This window comes from Oncorhynchus nerka, linkage group LG28, assembly GCF_034236695.1.
Source record: "Oncorhynchus nerka isolate Pitt River linkage group LG28, Oner_Uvic_2.0, whole genome shotgun sequence".
NCBI classification, from domain to species: domain Eukaryota; kingdom Metazoa; phylum Chordata; class Actinopteri; order Salmoniformes; family Salmonidae; genus Oncorhynchus; species Oncorhynchus nerka.
The window spans coordinates 45588784-45605048 of NC_088423.1; the positions used below are offsets into that span (position 1 = coordinate 45588784).

Here is a 16265-nt window from a genome sequence, read left to right on the forward strand (position 1 = left end):
TGTGTCATTCCAGGTTTGACAGACAGATTAATCCAGGCTTGAATTATCCACTAAACCTGTGAGTGTATTTGTGCCTCTGTGTGCATGACAGCAGAAGAAATGGGGCAGCATAACTGAGCAACACTGCAGCATCCATCTCTGCATTCCTCACCCACTTGCTCTTTCTTTCTCCACCTCTTCTCTCCCTCTCTCCATCTCTCTCCCCATGTCCCTCCCTCCCCCCCTCTACCCTCCCTCTCTCCATTTCATTCGCTCAGCTGCTCTCCTTGTTAAGGGTGTCCCAATCTGCCTCAGCAGCACAGATCAGTCCAGCCCCTCTCTCGCTCTCTGTCTCTCTCGCTCTCTGTCTCTCTCTCTCGCTCTCTCTCTCATAAGAGCAGCGCATGCACATACACTCGCGCACACACCCACCTACCACGCAGAGACACAACCTCAGGCGCGCTCACACACACGCAGACACACACGCAGGCACAGAAGGGCACACCGAGCAACCTCATCTACCAGCTCCAAGACACAGCCAGAGCCAGCTAAAAGACACAGCCCTGTAACAGCAGACCAGCATGGATTACCTGAAGAAGGGATTCTCCATGGCCAAGGAAGGCGCGGTGGCTGCAGCGGAGAAGACCAAGGCAGGGGTGGAGGGGGCAGCTGCCAAAACCAAGGAGGGGGTAATGTATGTGGGTGAGTACAGGAGTGATGATGGGGAAAGGTGTGGAGGATAGACAGCGGTGGAGAGGGTTAGCTGAAAATAGTACATCACAGTTTTTATGTGGGATAATCTGGCTTACATTTTGATCCTGTGAAGCCCTCCTGGTGTGCTTGTATTTGATGGATGAGTGATGGATGAGTGATGTGTGAGGGATGGGTGAGTGCACTAATTGTTCAGCAAGGTTTGAATAAAATGGGACAGACAACCAGGCAGGGCTAAATATGGCTGGTGATGGAAACATGGATACAGATAGGAAGGGAACGTTGAACAAGAAAAGGAGAATGATGGCAAAGGACTGAAGGCAAGACAATGGAGAAAAGCAGAAAAAAGGGTCAGAAAGGGAGAGAAAGATATTGATGTATTTTAGATTGCATATGCCTCAGGCAAGAGATGTTCTATTCAAAGAGCGAAAAGTCTGGTTGAGTGGTACTGAGGTACTCTATTCATTATGTAGAGTGTAATGACCAACAGAACGTTGACAAACAATATTGATGGTCACACACACACACACACACACACACACACACACACACACACACACACACACATATACACACACACACACACACACAGTACACCTGTTACACATACAGTACACCCACTTAATGTGACAGGGGGACATGGATGAGAAAATCCTATTGTAGAGCACTGGGAGGTGATTGTACTGTGTGTGTGTTCACATATTTTCCCCAATCGGTGCGTATGTGATAATACAGTATAGTGGTGCTGGGGAGAGGTCTATGATTCTGAGTATAGTTCAGATCAGCTCATCTCTGCTGTACCACCCACCTGGCTGTCAGCCCGCTGCAGCAGTGAGATTTAACATGGGCGTCTCGGATTCTCAGAGTGACTAATGCAGCTAGCTCCACTGTTGGACCCCCCGTCAACCCAGCCCAACCCAACACAGCACAATATAGCACAGCCCAGCTCTGCAGCCCTGAGCACCACTGACACATACAGAACACTGACACATACATTCTAAGAAAAAAGGGTTCCAAAGGGGTTCTTCGGCTGTCCCCATAGGATAAACTTTATTGGTTCCCGCTAGAACCCTCTCGGGTTCCCTGTAGAACCCTCTGCGGAAAGGGTTCTTCATTGAACTCAAAATGATTCTACCTGGAACCAAAAGGGTTCTACCAGGAAACAAAAAGGGTTCTTCAAAGGATTCACCTATGTGGACAGCCGAAGAACTGACACATTAGAACTGACACACTGACACATTAGAACACTGAGACATTAGAACACTGAGACATTAGAACACTGATTCATACAGAACACTGACACATTCTAACACTGATTCATACAGAACACTGACACATTAGAACACTGATTCATACAGAACACTGACACATTAGAACACTGATTCATACAGAACACTGAGACATTAGAACACTGATTCATACAGAACACTTACACATTAGAACACTGATTCATACAGAACACTGAGACATTAGAACACTGATTCATACAGAACACTGACACATTAGAACACTGATTCATACAGATATCAACAATTCAAAGTTGTTGCCACAAAGTTGGAAGCACAGAATCGTCTAGAATGTCATTGTATGCTGTAGCGTTAAGATTTTCCTTCTCAGGAACTAAGGGGCCTAGACCGAACCATCAAAACAGCCCAAGATCATTATTCCTCCTCCACCAAACTTTAGAGTTGGCACAGTGCATTGGGTCAGGTAGCATTCTCCTGGCATCCGCCAAACTCAGATTAGTCCGTCTGACTGCCAGATCACTCCAGAGAACGCGTTTACACTGCTCCACAGTCCAATGGCGGTGAGCTTTACACCACTCCAGCCGACGCTTGACATTGCGCATGGTGATCTTCGGTTTGTGTGCGGCTGCTCGGCCATGGAAACCCATTTCATGAAGCTCCCGACAAACAGTTCTTGTGCTGACGTTGCTTCCAGAGGCAGTTTGGAACTCGGTAGTGAGTGTTGCAACAATTTTTACACGCTACACACTTCAGCAGTCCTGTTCTGTGAGCTTGTGTGGCCTACCACTTCGCTGCTGATCCGTTGTTGCTCCTAGACGTTTCCACGTCACAACAACAGCAACTACAGTTCACCGGGGCAGCTCTAGCAGGGCAGAAATTTGATGAACTGACTCGTCCTATGACGGTGCCACGTTAAAAGTCACTGAGCTCTTCAGTACGGATCATTCTACTGCCAGTGTTTGTCTATGGAGATTGCATAGTTTTGTGCTCAATTGTATACACCTGTCAGCAACGGGTGTGGCTGAAATAGCCAAATCCACTAATTTGAAGGAGTGTCCACATGCTTTTGTATATAAATTGTATTTGTCATCATTTGGGGGTCCGGAACATAATTAAAAATCATTTGTAGACTGCAAATTGACCTCAAGAAGCCCAAACATGTATAATATTTGACTAAAATATAATAATTTCAAACCATTCTTACATTTGTATACGATCACGTCTCCATATTATGCGTGGGAATAGTTGAAGAGATTTCTTGAATTAAAATCATGTCCATCAATGAAAATAAGAAAATAAAAAATGAAACTTGTAGGGCCAACTGAAACCACCCGCTGGCCAAATTCGTCTCGAGTGCCGCCAGTTGGAGAACGAAGGCCAAGTTTGACGAGTTGGTCCACCAGACTCTTCACACGCTGGGGCGGAAGTGTCTGGGTACCATATTACAGCACAAACAACCTAGAGAAGAGGGGCGGAGAGGAAATGGTAGAGAACGAAGGAAAACAAGAGGGAAAGGATAAATGAATTAATAAATGAAACATTTGAGAGTGACGTGATTCCTGGGGGGAGGAGAAGAGGATGGGAAGAAAAAAGAAAAAGAGAGAGAGGCAGAGAAAGAGAGATGAGAGAATGAGAGCGAGGGAACGAGATTATGAATGAGTGGGTGGTGCACTCAGAATCCAGTTCGTGGGATTATCATTCATTGGATGTCAATAAGCAGAGACAGAGGAGGCTGTATCCATCTTCATCCATCATCATAAATCATCCCCACCACACGGAGGCGGTCTGTCATCCACCCCGTTCTGCTGAACGACCTAGTGGAGCCATTCAGCCACAGAGGGCAGAGCCCATCACATTTCATTGTTGTATTGATCTTCACAGCATTGTAAAGAGATCATTGAACCTCTACTGCACAGCCAGATATCTCATCAGCATGACCAAGCTACATGTCGGTCTATTCTCCTCTATTATTTCATCTTCGTTGTTCTTTCTCCTTCTTCTGAGAGAGAAGGGTGTAGCGTACTACCCCCCCCCCCCCATCAGATCTGTGATAAAACAACTGAGTGCTCTGAGACAGTTCTGTTGGAGCAGTTGAGCGTGCGGAGCATACTGAGGCTTTTACACACAGCCAAGCCCCACCAGGCCTCCATCACACACGTTACTGTGTGAGTCATCTACAGAGTGTAAGAGAGAATGGATTATGTTTTTTTTTTTAAAGGAGGAGATTTGTCACGAATCCCCCCTAACCCTGATCTGCTGCCTCTGTTTATCTGCACAGCCTCTCAGTGAGCCCTTATCCTGTGTGTGTGTGTGTCCATGTCTGCCCGTGCCTGTGTTCGTTGACTACGTTCATATGTTTGAGTGTGAGCACTTTATTCAGTGAGTGCGGGATTGACTGATGTCTGTACGCAGTGTACTATCGTGTGAGGCGATCTAGTGTGAATTCACTACTGTGTGGTCCACAGGATGCTGGTGCTAATGGCTGGAGCGGAATCAGTGGAATGGTAGCAGCCTCCTGTGGTATGGACTTATTACAACATACTAGACATTGACCAGGTGCATTATGTGTTGTTTATATATATATATATGTGTGTGTGTGTGTGGTGGGGGGGGTGGGGGGTACGTGTGTATGTGCGGGCATGTATCTATATATTGACGTGAGGTGTAGGTGTGTGTGTGTGTGTACATGTGCAATGGTGCAGGCATGTATCTATAATGGTGTGTGTATGTGATGCTCAGCTGCTGCTGGGTGGGTGGCAGACAGTCACGAGGCCCAGTGCTCCAGGACAGGGAGTGTGCAGAACTGAGAGGAGGGAGGGAGGGCGCAGGCTGTCTCCCACAATCACAGATGAGAGGTCACAGTGTGCCAGAGTGTCCCCTCACATCACAGCTGAGACGTGAATATACTACCACCACTACCGCCATCACACACACACACAGTTGCACGTACGCATGTACACACACACACACAGTTGCGTACGTATGTCTACACACATACACACACAAACATGTGCACACACACACACACAATGGTAGGTAATGATCCCATTATGTCTGGATTGTACTGCTCTCCATTCATTTAGCCACAGTGTTCTTTTGTTCATCAAACGATAACTGAGCTGTACAGTGTGTGTCTTTCAATTGATAAACAATGTTAAAATGCAATATTTCTTATTCCTCCTCCTCATTCGTCCGCTGCCTTCCCACTCCCTCTTTCTTCTTATGGTTACAGAATGAGCACCATCTTACCAAAGAAGGATTAAGATGTGTGTAGATGAATCAGAAGCAGTGAGAAGAGACAGAGCGAGAGAGAGAGAGAGAGAGAGAGAGAGAGAGAGAGCGAGAGAGAGAGAGAGAGAGAGAGAGAGAGAGAGAGAGAGAGAGAGAGAGAGAGACTGGATGGAGAGAGAGGGAGAAGAAAATGCAATGAAACCCACCAATACATTTCTCATGGCAGACAAAACATTTAGCTGGCCAGCACGCATGTGAGATTTGTTTCTGAGTGCCGAGATTACTACACACAGAATCAAAGATGCTATAGCATTCTGATGAGACAATGAGGTCCTGTGTTTCAGTTGTTATCTTTGAATATAAACACGCGAACAGGATGTTTTGTGGGTGTGTAGTCATGTATTATAGTAACAGTATTTACCATCTCAGGTGCAGGGGAGGTAACTGTAGCCACAGTCACAATATCCCTCTGCTGATATGAAGTCATGTTAGATTCCTCACGAAAACTGACATCAAGTTACAACATTGATGGCTGCCTGCTGATGTTACCATCCTCTCTATTGATTTTACAGCATTAACAATACAATAGCCTGGCTCCTGTGTCTGTGTTTTTTCCTGTGTTCTACATTGGACAGTTGGACTTTAGCTCATGGCAATTTCCATGTCCCTAGTACTAAATTAGCCCATTGTCGTGTAGGGAGTTAAATAACAATGACACGCTTGACTTGAGCGATGTGTTTGTGTGTGGGGACTGGGGAGGGATTTTCAAAAACGCCCAGCTCAAAGGGTCAGCAGGGGGAACAGAGCAACGGCTTGTTGTGCTGGTGATTTGCATGAGAGGTAGAGAGAGAGAGAGAGAGAGAGAGAGAGGTAGAGAGAGAGAGGTAGAGAGAGAGAGGTAGAGAGAGAGAGAGAGGTAGAGAGAGAGAGAGAGAGAGAGCGAGAGAGAGGGAGAGAGAGAGAGAGAGAGAGAGAGAGGGGGGTGAAAGATCCACTCCAATGCTCCATGCCAGTTGTATTGAGGAGGTTGAGTGGGTTTGGCCGGCCAGCAGGCCTCAACCCATACAGCTCTATGGCTGAAGGAATGGCTGACCTTTTCTCTCCTCAAGGAGTCTTTGTGAGCCAGAGATGGGCTGAGCTCCAGAGGGCCCAGAGAGACAGAGCAGAGCACTGTGACAGAGCCTGGGAGAGAACAGACAATACTGGACCAGCTGAGCAGAACCCATTGCTCTTAGGACAGACAACAAGGATCTGGCCCTATGTAATAACCATTAGAGAGGGAGACTGATTCTCTGTGCCTAATTCATCAAGTATTGAAGTGTTAGGGAAGCCTGGAGATGTTGATCCTGGTGTCCTCGCTAAGTTATTCCAATTTGCCTTTTGATTTGGAAGCTGAGTGCCCCCATTCAATGTTAATCCATCTAGAGAGGAACCAAGCTCTGAGGGGTGGCCAGTCCTCTTCTGGATGTGCCGGGTGGAGATTATAAGAGTACATGGCCATTTAAGGCCAGAGTGTTTTTCTAGATGTTCAAACGTTTATAGATGAACAGCAGGGTCAAATAATAATCAGTGGTTGTAGAGGGTGCAACAGGTCAGTACCTCAGGAGTAAATGTCAGTTGGCTTTTCATAGCCGAGCATTCAGAGGTCGAGACAGCAGGTGTGGTAGAAAGAGAGAGAGTCGAACGTAGAATGTCCGGTGAACATGGCAGGGCAGTTGAAACAGGAGCAGCAGCACGACCAGTTGGACTGGGTACAGCCAGGAGTCATCAGGCCGGGTAGTCCTGAGACATGATCCTATGGCTCAGGTCCTCCAGGAGAGAGAGAGAGAGAGAATTTGAGGGAGCATACGTAAATTCACACAGGACACCAGATAAGACAGGAGAACACCAGATATAACAGACTGATCCTAGCCCCCCGGCACATAGACTATTACAGCATAGATATTGGAGACTGAGACAGGGGTGGGTCAGGGGACACTGTGGCCCCGTCCGATGATACACCCGGACAAGGCCAACCAGGCAGGTTATAACCCCACCCACTTTGCCAAAGCACAGCCCCCACACCACTAGAGGGATATCAACAGATCATCAACTTACTACCCTAAGACGAGGCTGAGTATAGCCCACAAAGATCTCCTCCACCGCACGAGCCCGAGGAGGCGCAAAACCGGACAGGAAAATCACGTCTGTGACCAGGATAAGACCAGGATAAAACCCACTCAAGTGACGCACCCCTCCGAGGGACGGTACGGAAGAGCACTAGTAAGCCAGTGACTCAGCCCCCATAATAGGGTCAGAGGCAGAGAATCCCAGGGGAGAGAGAGGAGCCGGCCAGGCAGAGACAGCAAGGGTGGTTCGTCGCTCTAGTTCCTTGTGGTTCACATTCGCACCCCTGGGCAAGACTACACTCAATCATAGGACCAACGGAAAATATGAGTCTTCAGTAATGACTTAATGGTCGAGACCATAAAAATGGAGCTCTATAGGAGAAAACCCTGCCTCCGGGTGTTTGCTTAGAAATTCTAGGGACAATGAGGCCTGCGTCATGTGACCGTAGCGTACACGTAGGTATGCAAGGCAGGACTAAATCGGAGAGATAGGTAGGAGCAAGCCCATGTAATGCTTTGTAGCATAGCAGTAAAACCTTGAAATCAGCCCTAGCCTAACACGAAGCCAATGTAGAGAGGCTAGCAATGGAGTAATATGATCAAATATTTTGGTTCTAGTCAGGATTCTAGCAGCTGTGTTTAGCACTAACTGAAGTATATTTAGTGCTTTATCAGCCGGAGAGTAGAGCATTGCAGTAGTCTAATCTAGAAGTGACAAAAGCATGGATTAGCCTTTCTTCATCATTTTTGGACAAAAAGTTTCCGATTTTTGCAATGTTACGAAGGATGGAAAAAAAGCTGCCCTTTAAATATTTTCGATATGTTCGTCAAAAGAGAGATCAGGGTCCAGAGTAACGCCGTGGTCCTTCACAGTTTTATTTGAGACGACTGTACAATCATCAAGATGAATTGTCAGATCCAAAAGCAGATCTCTTTGTTTCTTCGGACCTAGTACTAGCAACTCTGTTTTGTCCGAGTTTACAGTACTTGGAGTTTGAGAAACGTCATTTAAACATAAATCATCTAGCATCTGTTTCTCTCCTTTAAAGGGAACAAGACAAAGGACGGAATGGTAGCAGGTGTGAACACAGGTAAACGCAACACTACCCATAGAAAGTATCCTGCGCTACATTTCATAAGTATACAGGGATCAGGCTTTTTTCACAAACCAAATTCTGAGGTGAAACATCGGTTCTCCGAGGACAGAGTGTGACAACCCCCTGTCCCCCTTCTCCCAGTGGCCCAGAGAACAACTGACCAAGCCAATATTGTCGGGGACGCAACGGTCGCCGGAGCCAATGAGCTGTCTCAGCAAACAGTGGAAGGGATGGAGAACGCAGCGGTGAACTCCGGATTGGTGAACCAGGTGAGTCACATCCTGTCTTTTCATATTGTGAAGATTATTACAAACCCCTCTCCACTACGGGGAACTGTGGGCTGGACGGTTGGAGGTGGTTGGAATAGAGACAGTTATAACAGACTTGAGATCAGCCTTGCGATTACAGGAGTAGAGACTTCAACAGGTCCATCCTTCAACAATCTTATCCTGGTCTCAAAAAGACACATTTTTCCAAGTTGACTTGTCGTATTAATGTTTGTGTGCATATCTCTGATTTTAGTGTCTCTGTTATAAGGAATGCCGAGGAAAAGGATCAACGCTTACTTGTGTCTTTTATGTTTGTGTGTGTCTGTCTGTGCGTATTGTTGGTAACTTGTATAATTTCTTCTCCTTCCACCCATAACTGTTGTGCCTGGCAGGAACAGGAAGAAGCTGTAGCTCTGGACGCTAAGCCTGAGGTGGCTGGTTCTGGTTCTGAAGGGGTGTGTGGTGGATAGTTTCGTAGAATGAATGAATGAATGAATGCACGGCATGATGCTTGCTGCCTTTATTGTCTTCTTCTCATTGAAGCACCATGCCTTTATATGCAGTAATACGCTGTCAACTTGGGTGCTGGCTGGTACAGTAGTCTATAGGAGTGATTGGGTGCTGGCAGGTAGGCAACAGTAGTGATTGGGTGCTGGCAGGTAGGCAGCAGTGGTGATTGGGTGCTGGCAGGTAGGCAACAGTAGTGATTGGGTGCTGGCAGGTAGGCAGCAGTGGTGATTGGGTGCTGGCAGGTAGGCAGCAGTGGTGATTGGGTGCTGGCAGGTAGGCAGCAGTGGTGATTGGGTGCTGGTTGGTTTGAGGGTGGACAGGTGGGCGTGCGACCGGTCAGCTCCAAATGAGCTAATATTTCCTCAAGCTAGGAATTTATGATCACATTGAGAAAACATTTCCAATCACAAATCATACAATGAATTCAAAGGAATGTAGACCATGTAATTGTTTTCTATGCATATACATGAAATATACATGAAATAACACAACACATGTCAAGGTAGAGTATGAATACTCTATTCATTATTGTGTTGTGGTCGTTTGTACTGCAGTGAAGATACAGCAGCTGTGTCCCCGCTATATTACAGTCGGAGGCATCATGCCCAGAGGGGGCACAGGGGCACAGGGGCACAGGGGCACGTGCTCCCTCAGATTTGTCTTGTTTAAAAAATGTATTTACAATTTTTTTGTTTGTTTGTATCTCTGTAATACTAATAGCCACCTAGCAATTTGATGAAGTTGGCTTTAGCTAGCCCAGATAGATCCAACCTCATAACTAGCTACCAAGAAGCCATTTCAGGCTATCAATCAAGTTAGAGTAGCTAGCTTGTCTAACTAGGTTGGCGGACTTTGGAAAATGAATGTACTGAATAAGACTCACATTCCTTTCTCCCATCTTTTACCCAGAGATCATAGCAGAGATGCAGAGAAGCATATTATGTTCCTTAAAAAAAAGAAAAGAATGACCAGTCAGGAGGATCCAGACTGCTCAAGATGCTTAGATATGCAGATTTTATTTCACCTTTATTTAACTAGGCAAGTCAGTTAAGAACAAATTCTTATTTTACAATGATGGCCTATCCCAGCCAAACCCTCCCCTAACCCTGGATGACGCTGGGCCAATTGTGCGGCGCCCTATGGACTCCCGATCACGGCCGGTTGTGATAAAGCCCATGGATCGAACCAGGGTCTGTAGTGACGCCTCTAGCACTGAGGTGCAGTGCCTTAGACCCGCTGCACCACTCGGGTGCAAAATGACTAATTCCACTCTAAATCTATATTCTGTGTTTGTGGGTGAACATGCAGGCATGGGTGAGTGTACGTTTATGTATGCCTGAGTGCGTGGGTGGGTGCATGTGTGCATTTGTGCATGTGTAGACTTGACGTAACATAGTAAATGTCAATCCGAGACACTCAAATTAGTATGATATGTTACGTTAGGTATGTTAACAGATGGTTACTTAAGGCAAAAATGAAAGTAGGATGGTTGGTCGGGGTCGATGGACGAGCGTATAATGTGAACGTCTAGTAACCCAAAGGTTGAGAGTTCAAATCTCATCATTGACAACTTTAGCATTTTATTTCTTACTTACACATGTTTTACTACTTAGCATGTTAGCCAACCTTCCCCTAACCCTAACCCTAACCTTAACCCTAACCTTAACCCTTATAGCTAACCCTTCCCCTAACCCTAACCCTAACCCTAACCTTAACCCTTATAGCTAACTCTTCCCCTAACCTTAACCCGTATAGCTAACCCTTCCCCTAACCCTAACCTTAACCCTTATAGCTAATCCTTCCCCTAACCCTAACCTTAACCCTTATAGCTAACCCTTCCCCTAACCCTAACCTTAACCCTTATAGCTAACCCTTCCCCTAACCTTAACCCTTATAGCTAACCCTTCCCTAACCCTAACCCTAACCCTTATAGCTAACCCTTCCCTAACCCTAACCCTAACCTTAACCCTTATAGCTAACCCTTCCCCTAACCTTAACCCTTCCCTAACCCTAATCCTAACCCTAACCCTAACCCTTATAGCTAACCCTTCCCTAACCTTAACCCTTATAGCTAACCCTTCCCCTAACCCTAACCTTAACCCTTATAGCTAACCCTTCCCTAACCCTAACCTTAACCCTTATAGCTAACCCTTCCCCTAACCCTAACCTTAAACCTTATAGCTAACCCTTCCCCTAACCCTAACCTTAACCCTTATAGCTAACCCTTCCCTAACCCTAACCCTAACCTTAACCCTTATTAGCTAACCCTTCCCCTAACCCTAACCTTAACCCTTATAGCTAACCCTTCCCTAACCCTAACCTTAACCCTTATAGCTAACCCTTCCCCTAACCCTAACCTTAACCCTTATAGCTAACCCTTCCCTAACCCTAACCTTAACCCTTATAGCTAACCCTTCCCCTAACCCTAACCTTAACCCTTATAGCTAACCCTTCCCCTAACCCTAACCTTAACCCTTATAGCTAACCCTTCCCTAACCCTAACCTTAACCCTTATAGCTAACCCTTCCCGTAACCCTAACCTTAACCCTTATAGCTAACCCTTCCCTAACCCTAACCTTAACCCTTATAGCTAACCCTTCCCGTAATGGGTGATGGACGTCCACAAATGAATACTTACCATACGAAACGTAATATATCATACTAAATGGAGTGTCTCCGATTTACGTACAGAATAATATGAATGCCCTGAGCCTGTGTGTGTGTGTGTGTGTGTGTGTGTGTGTGTGTGTGTGTGTGTGTGTGTGTGTGTGTGTGTGTCCTTTCTTCTTTCAGGCTCTTTATAATGTAAATCAAGAAGATCCATCTGTAATTGCATCCACAGCTCAAACCATCTGTCCATCGCTCCTCTCCACAGCATACATTCAACCCCCTCCCTTTTTCAATCTCCTATCTCTCCGTCTCGCTCTCACAGCTCTGTCATGTGCCATTTTCAAAGGCACTTAAAAGCCTTTTGTGGGAGAGAGTACAGTAGAGGCAAGGTCATGTATAACAACCATATCCATACCCGATGACATGCTACAATCACTCTCATTTTCACAATCTCAGTCTCTGATATATTATGTGGTTAGGACATGATTAAAGTCAGTTCCTGCTAGAATTGCCCGTATGAATTATAATCATTATAATATTGGGGATTGAGGTCATATTTATTCCCACAGCAATAACTTTAATTATATTAACATTTCTACAACCAAATCAGGCAATATTACCACTGCCATGAATGATCAGAATCAAACTTGATTATCACATTTTAGACCATTCACCAAACTATTAATGCCATGCCGGGAGTCATAATTATAATTGATATCCTAGTAGAGATGATTGCAAAGGTAATTGTTGGGCATGAATAAACTCGCGAGGAAACTGTCTAGGACGTATCTTTTTTCCTAAGTGCCTGAGCCCGTAATATCGCAATGCATGTTCTCCCATTGAAGCCTCAACTCCCCTACTAAAGAGATGCCCGTGCATGTCTATTAACCAAAACCTGTGGTTTAAATACACGGACATCTGTATTTCTTTCCAGCTTAACCCTCCTCCAAATCCATTACTCACATGCTCAGCTGGATATTACATCAGAGGAAGTTGTCATCGCCATCCTCCTCTGTAGCAGCAACAGGCGGCTGCCGCAGCAATAGGAGTAGAGACGGTATCTATTCATTCACATGCTGATCCCCATTCTCTGTTTGTACCACACAGAGTGACTTCTCTCAGGGAGCTGAGCAGGCAGGACAGTAGGTGAGTGTGTTTGTTTGTACAGTAGAGGTGTATAAAGGGGTGGGTTCTGTGTGTGCTTTGCGTGTTGAAGTATACCTATGTGCATGTGTTCATGTATGACCAGGTGTAAGGTGGTATAACACCCATCTCCTCTTGGAATAGCCATATGCTAATGTGAACTGCTTAAAGGGGCAATCAGCGGTTGCTACATCAATCTTTGGCACTTAGAAATGAATCATATGTACCCATTGATTCTTGAAGAACATAACTTATAGACGCATCATGAGCTTAGTTCAACTGTCGTACCCCATCAGAACTCAAGATATCAGCTTGTTTTACTCCAGCGTTTGTAAACAAATGACATGTAAACAAACACTGTATAGTCTCAAAACATGGTTAAAACTATCATTTTGATATTATGGATGGTCAGTCCTTGCGTCCATAGCTCTGCCTATGAATTTGAGAGTGGTTACATTTCTCCAGCCCCATCCTTCAGCTTTTTTTTACCGAAACAGGGCTGGGGAGCTTGCTTTGATATTATTTCTACTGCTGATTGCCACTTTAAGGGGGTTCTAATATTGCTGTGACATTTGATTTAGTGTTCAAATAAAAGAAGTGATCTACTAATGTGAAAAGGTTTAGTTTTACTCGAGAGGCCGTGGGGAAAAAAGCCTTAGCTCAAAGACCCAAGCGGTTACGATGACCCCACAGCTCCAGATATGGGGTTAGATGTGAGCTGGGGGATTTGTTACACCTGTGCATCATTCACTTATACCCTATAGCAGGAACTATATGCTCTCGTAAATTGAAGCAGACCTTTTTATATACTGCATTTATATAACGTCCACTGTCTAAAATGGGGCACGAAATGAGGGTGGCACCCAAAACTGCCAGATAATCCAACACTCTGCCTAAACAGACACATTGGATAGCCTATATCCATTATAATCGCTTCATCGGAACGTAACGTGGACTGATGTGTACCATCTGCAGTGGAAATATGTGACTTCTGCTCCTCTCATTCACAATATTTACCCTTTCTTTCTTTCTTTCTTCCTTTTTCTTTCTCTCTTCCTCTCTTTCTCTCTTTCTCTCTTTCTTTCTTCCTTTTTCTTTCTCTCTTTCTCTCTCCTTACCTCAGGAGTGTTGGTTTTGACATCAGAGATCTGCAGCAGCCTCCCTCGTCCTCTCTTCCGGAAGAAATACCGTGTTAGATGCTGCTCGTCCTGCGTCTCCCATTGCCAACTCTTGTTTCTGGGGAGGACTACCCCGGTGTGCCCCCCCCCCTCTGATGCTTTCTTTGTGTGACTCGATTGAAACTAAACATTCTGAAAGATCCTCCCCATCCACAACATCCCTCACCATACAAGCTACACATTCCTGCCCCGTATACCTTTACCGTCCATGTCCCTCACCCCTGACTATTACCCACCTTACCACTGTGACCCCCCCCCCCCCCCATTCCCTTTGCCCACCACTCCAGGTCATCCTACACGATACCACACATACACATACACAAACATACAGTTCACACATGCATACACACCAGGACATTGAGAAAGACTTCGCAGAACAATACTTTTAGTCCTCTCCGAGAGGGTTGGCAATGTGAGACTTCCTGGTAGTGTGCACTCTGTCAGATAATGTAACACCGGTACTTATACAGTAGATGTACTTATGTCAGTGTATGCGTTGGTCAGGTTCGTTGATGAAGATGTGTTTTGAAGTGAGTTAATTTAACCCCTTGTGTCTTAATGCCTGACGTCCCCTCATCCTTATTGTGACAGAACAGAGGGTGACACTTTATTTAGATTTTCCATCTGTAGACGCTCTACAGATGGTCATGCGATCAGCAAACTATCTTGCTAAGGTTACTGCTAGGGTTAGGTTTAGAATACGGGTTAGGGTTAGTAGATAGTTAGTTGAAATGTTACTGATAGTCTATAGATGGTCCATCTGTCGATACTCTACAGACTATCCAAATAAAGCGTTGCCAAACAGGGTTCAGGGTCAGAGTGAAGGTGAAGTTATGGATTAACAGCTCCCCCATCATATGACCCAGGCCGTCTCGCACATGCCTACCTCAGACGTGAATACGAGTAGTCGACAGGTCAAATAACTTGACATCCCGTACATCTGGTCTTCGAGGAATACAATTTCTCCACCCCCTCATCATGCTTTCACTCTGATCCTTCATCCAAGCGACGCCTACAGGTCACTCAACAGTGTACCCTGCCCCCCTCCCCTGTCTGTCTGCTTTCGGTGACTTGAACAGGTCTTTTAAACCATCACGGTGTTTGTCCTTTGAAGCCGTCTCAAACGAGACTGCGTGTTGCCTTACTAACATCCAGACACATAGACTCAGACACACATTCATGGGACTAAAAACACAACCTCAGACAAATTCAAATTCCCCTATTGCACACACGTATCCAAGAATTAGAGGTTACATACACACTGACACACACGTTCATCCAAAAATGCAAAATATATATGTTGGCATCAAAGCAGACTGCTTCTTTTATAAACAGTACAACTGAACTGAAATAAATACAATTTTATTTAAATCCAAAATGATTGTTTGTATCTGTCTTGTTTTATTCTCTTTCATTATGGGATAATAATTATTCTCAAGCCTGACACAATACAAAATTGGGGCAAACACCAATAGACTGCTCATTTAATTATTTACATTTTCTCTCATGCATGATATTCTTTATTATTCTGTCTTCTCTCTTGTTCTCTCTCTCCATCTTTCTCTCTCTCTTTCCCTTTCTATTTCCATACTCACCAGACTATCTGTGCAGTGGAGCCTAATGAATGCCCCTAGAAAGAAATGGGCTGTAAACTGTATGGTCATTCTGCAATGCTATTGAAGCAGGGTTCTTTATTGACTCTTTGTCTGGTGTACTGATGACCTGCAGAGAGACGAACAGCAGAGCAGCTGCCGTAATAGACAGAACGTCGTCACAGACTCTCAACTGCCACCTGGTGTTGATTTGTGAAAAGCAGAGTGGTCCGCTTGGCTCTAGTTGAAAACAACAACAGAGCAATTACTTATTTAAGCCACATGCCCTGCACTTCCATTTGCTTCCGAGAGTGATTCCCCAGGGATAGCAAACACACACACACACACACACACACACACACACACACACACACGTAAACATGTCAGAACTAGAGTTGAAATGTATAAGACGTTGAGTCCCAATATTACGCTTCATATACACTTTAGTCATTTAGCAGAAGCTCTTATCCAGAGGAACGTATAGTAGTGAATGGACAGGTTTTCATTTTTAATGGCCTTCTGTGGGAATGATTAAACCCACAACCCTGGCCTTGCAAGTGCCATGCTCTACCAACTGAGCCACACAGGAC

General features: G+C 45.3%; 1 protein-coding gene across 1 annotated transcript; it reads left to right on the plus strand.

The window, feature by feature from the left end:
* Positions 1-279: 279 nt before the first annotated feature.
* LOC115113287 (synuclein-like) lies at positions 280-15461 on the plus strand. Its single transcript, XM_029640797.2, has 5 exons — positions 280-681; positions 8326-8367; positions 8515-8642; positions 12870-12908; positions 14029-15461. Exons 1-4 carry the CDS (start codon positions 561-563, stop codon positions 12906-12908), a joined length of 330 nt encoding a protein of 109 aa, XP_029496657.1. The 5' UTR covers positions 280-560; the 3' UTR covers positions 14029-15461.
* The last annotated feature ends 804 nt before the right edge of the window (positions 15462-16265 follow it).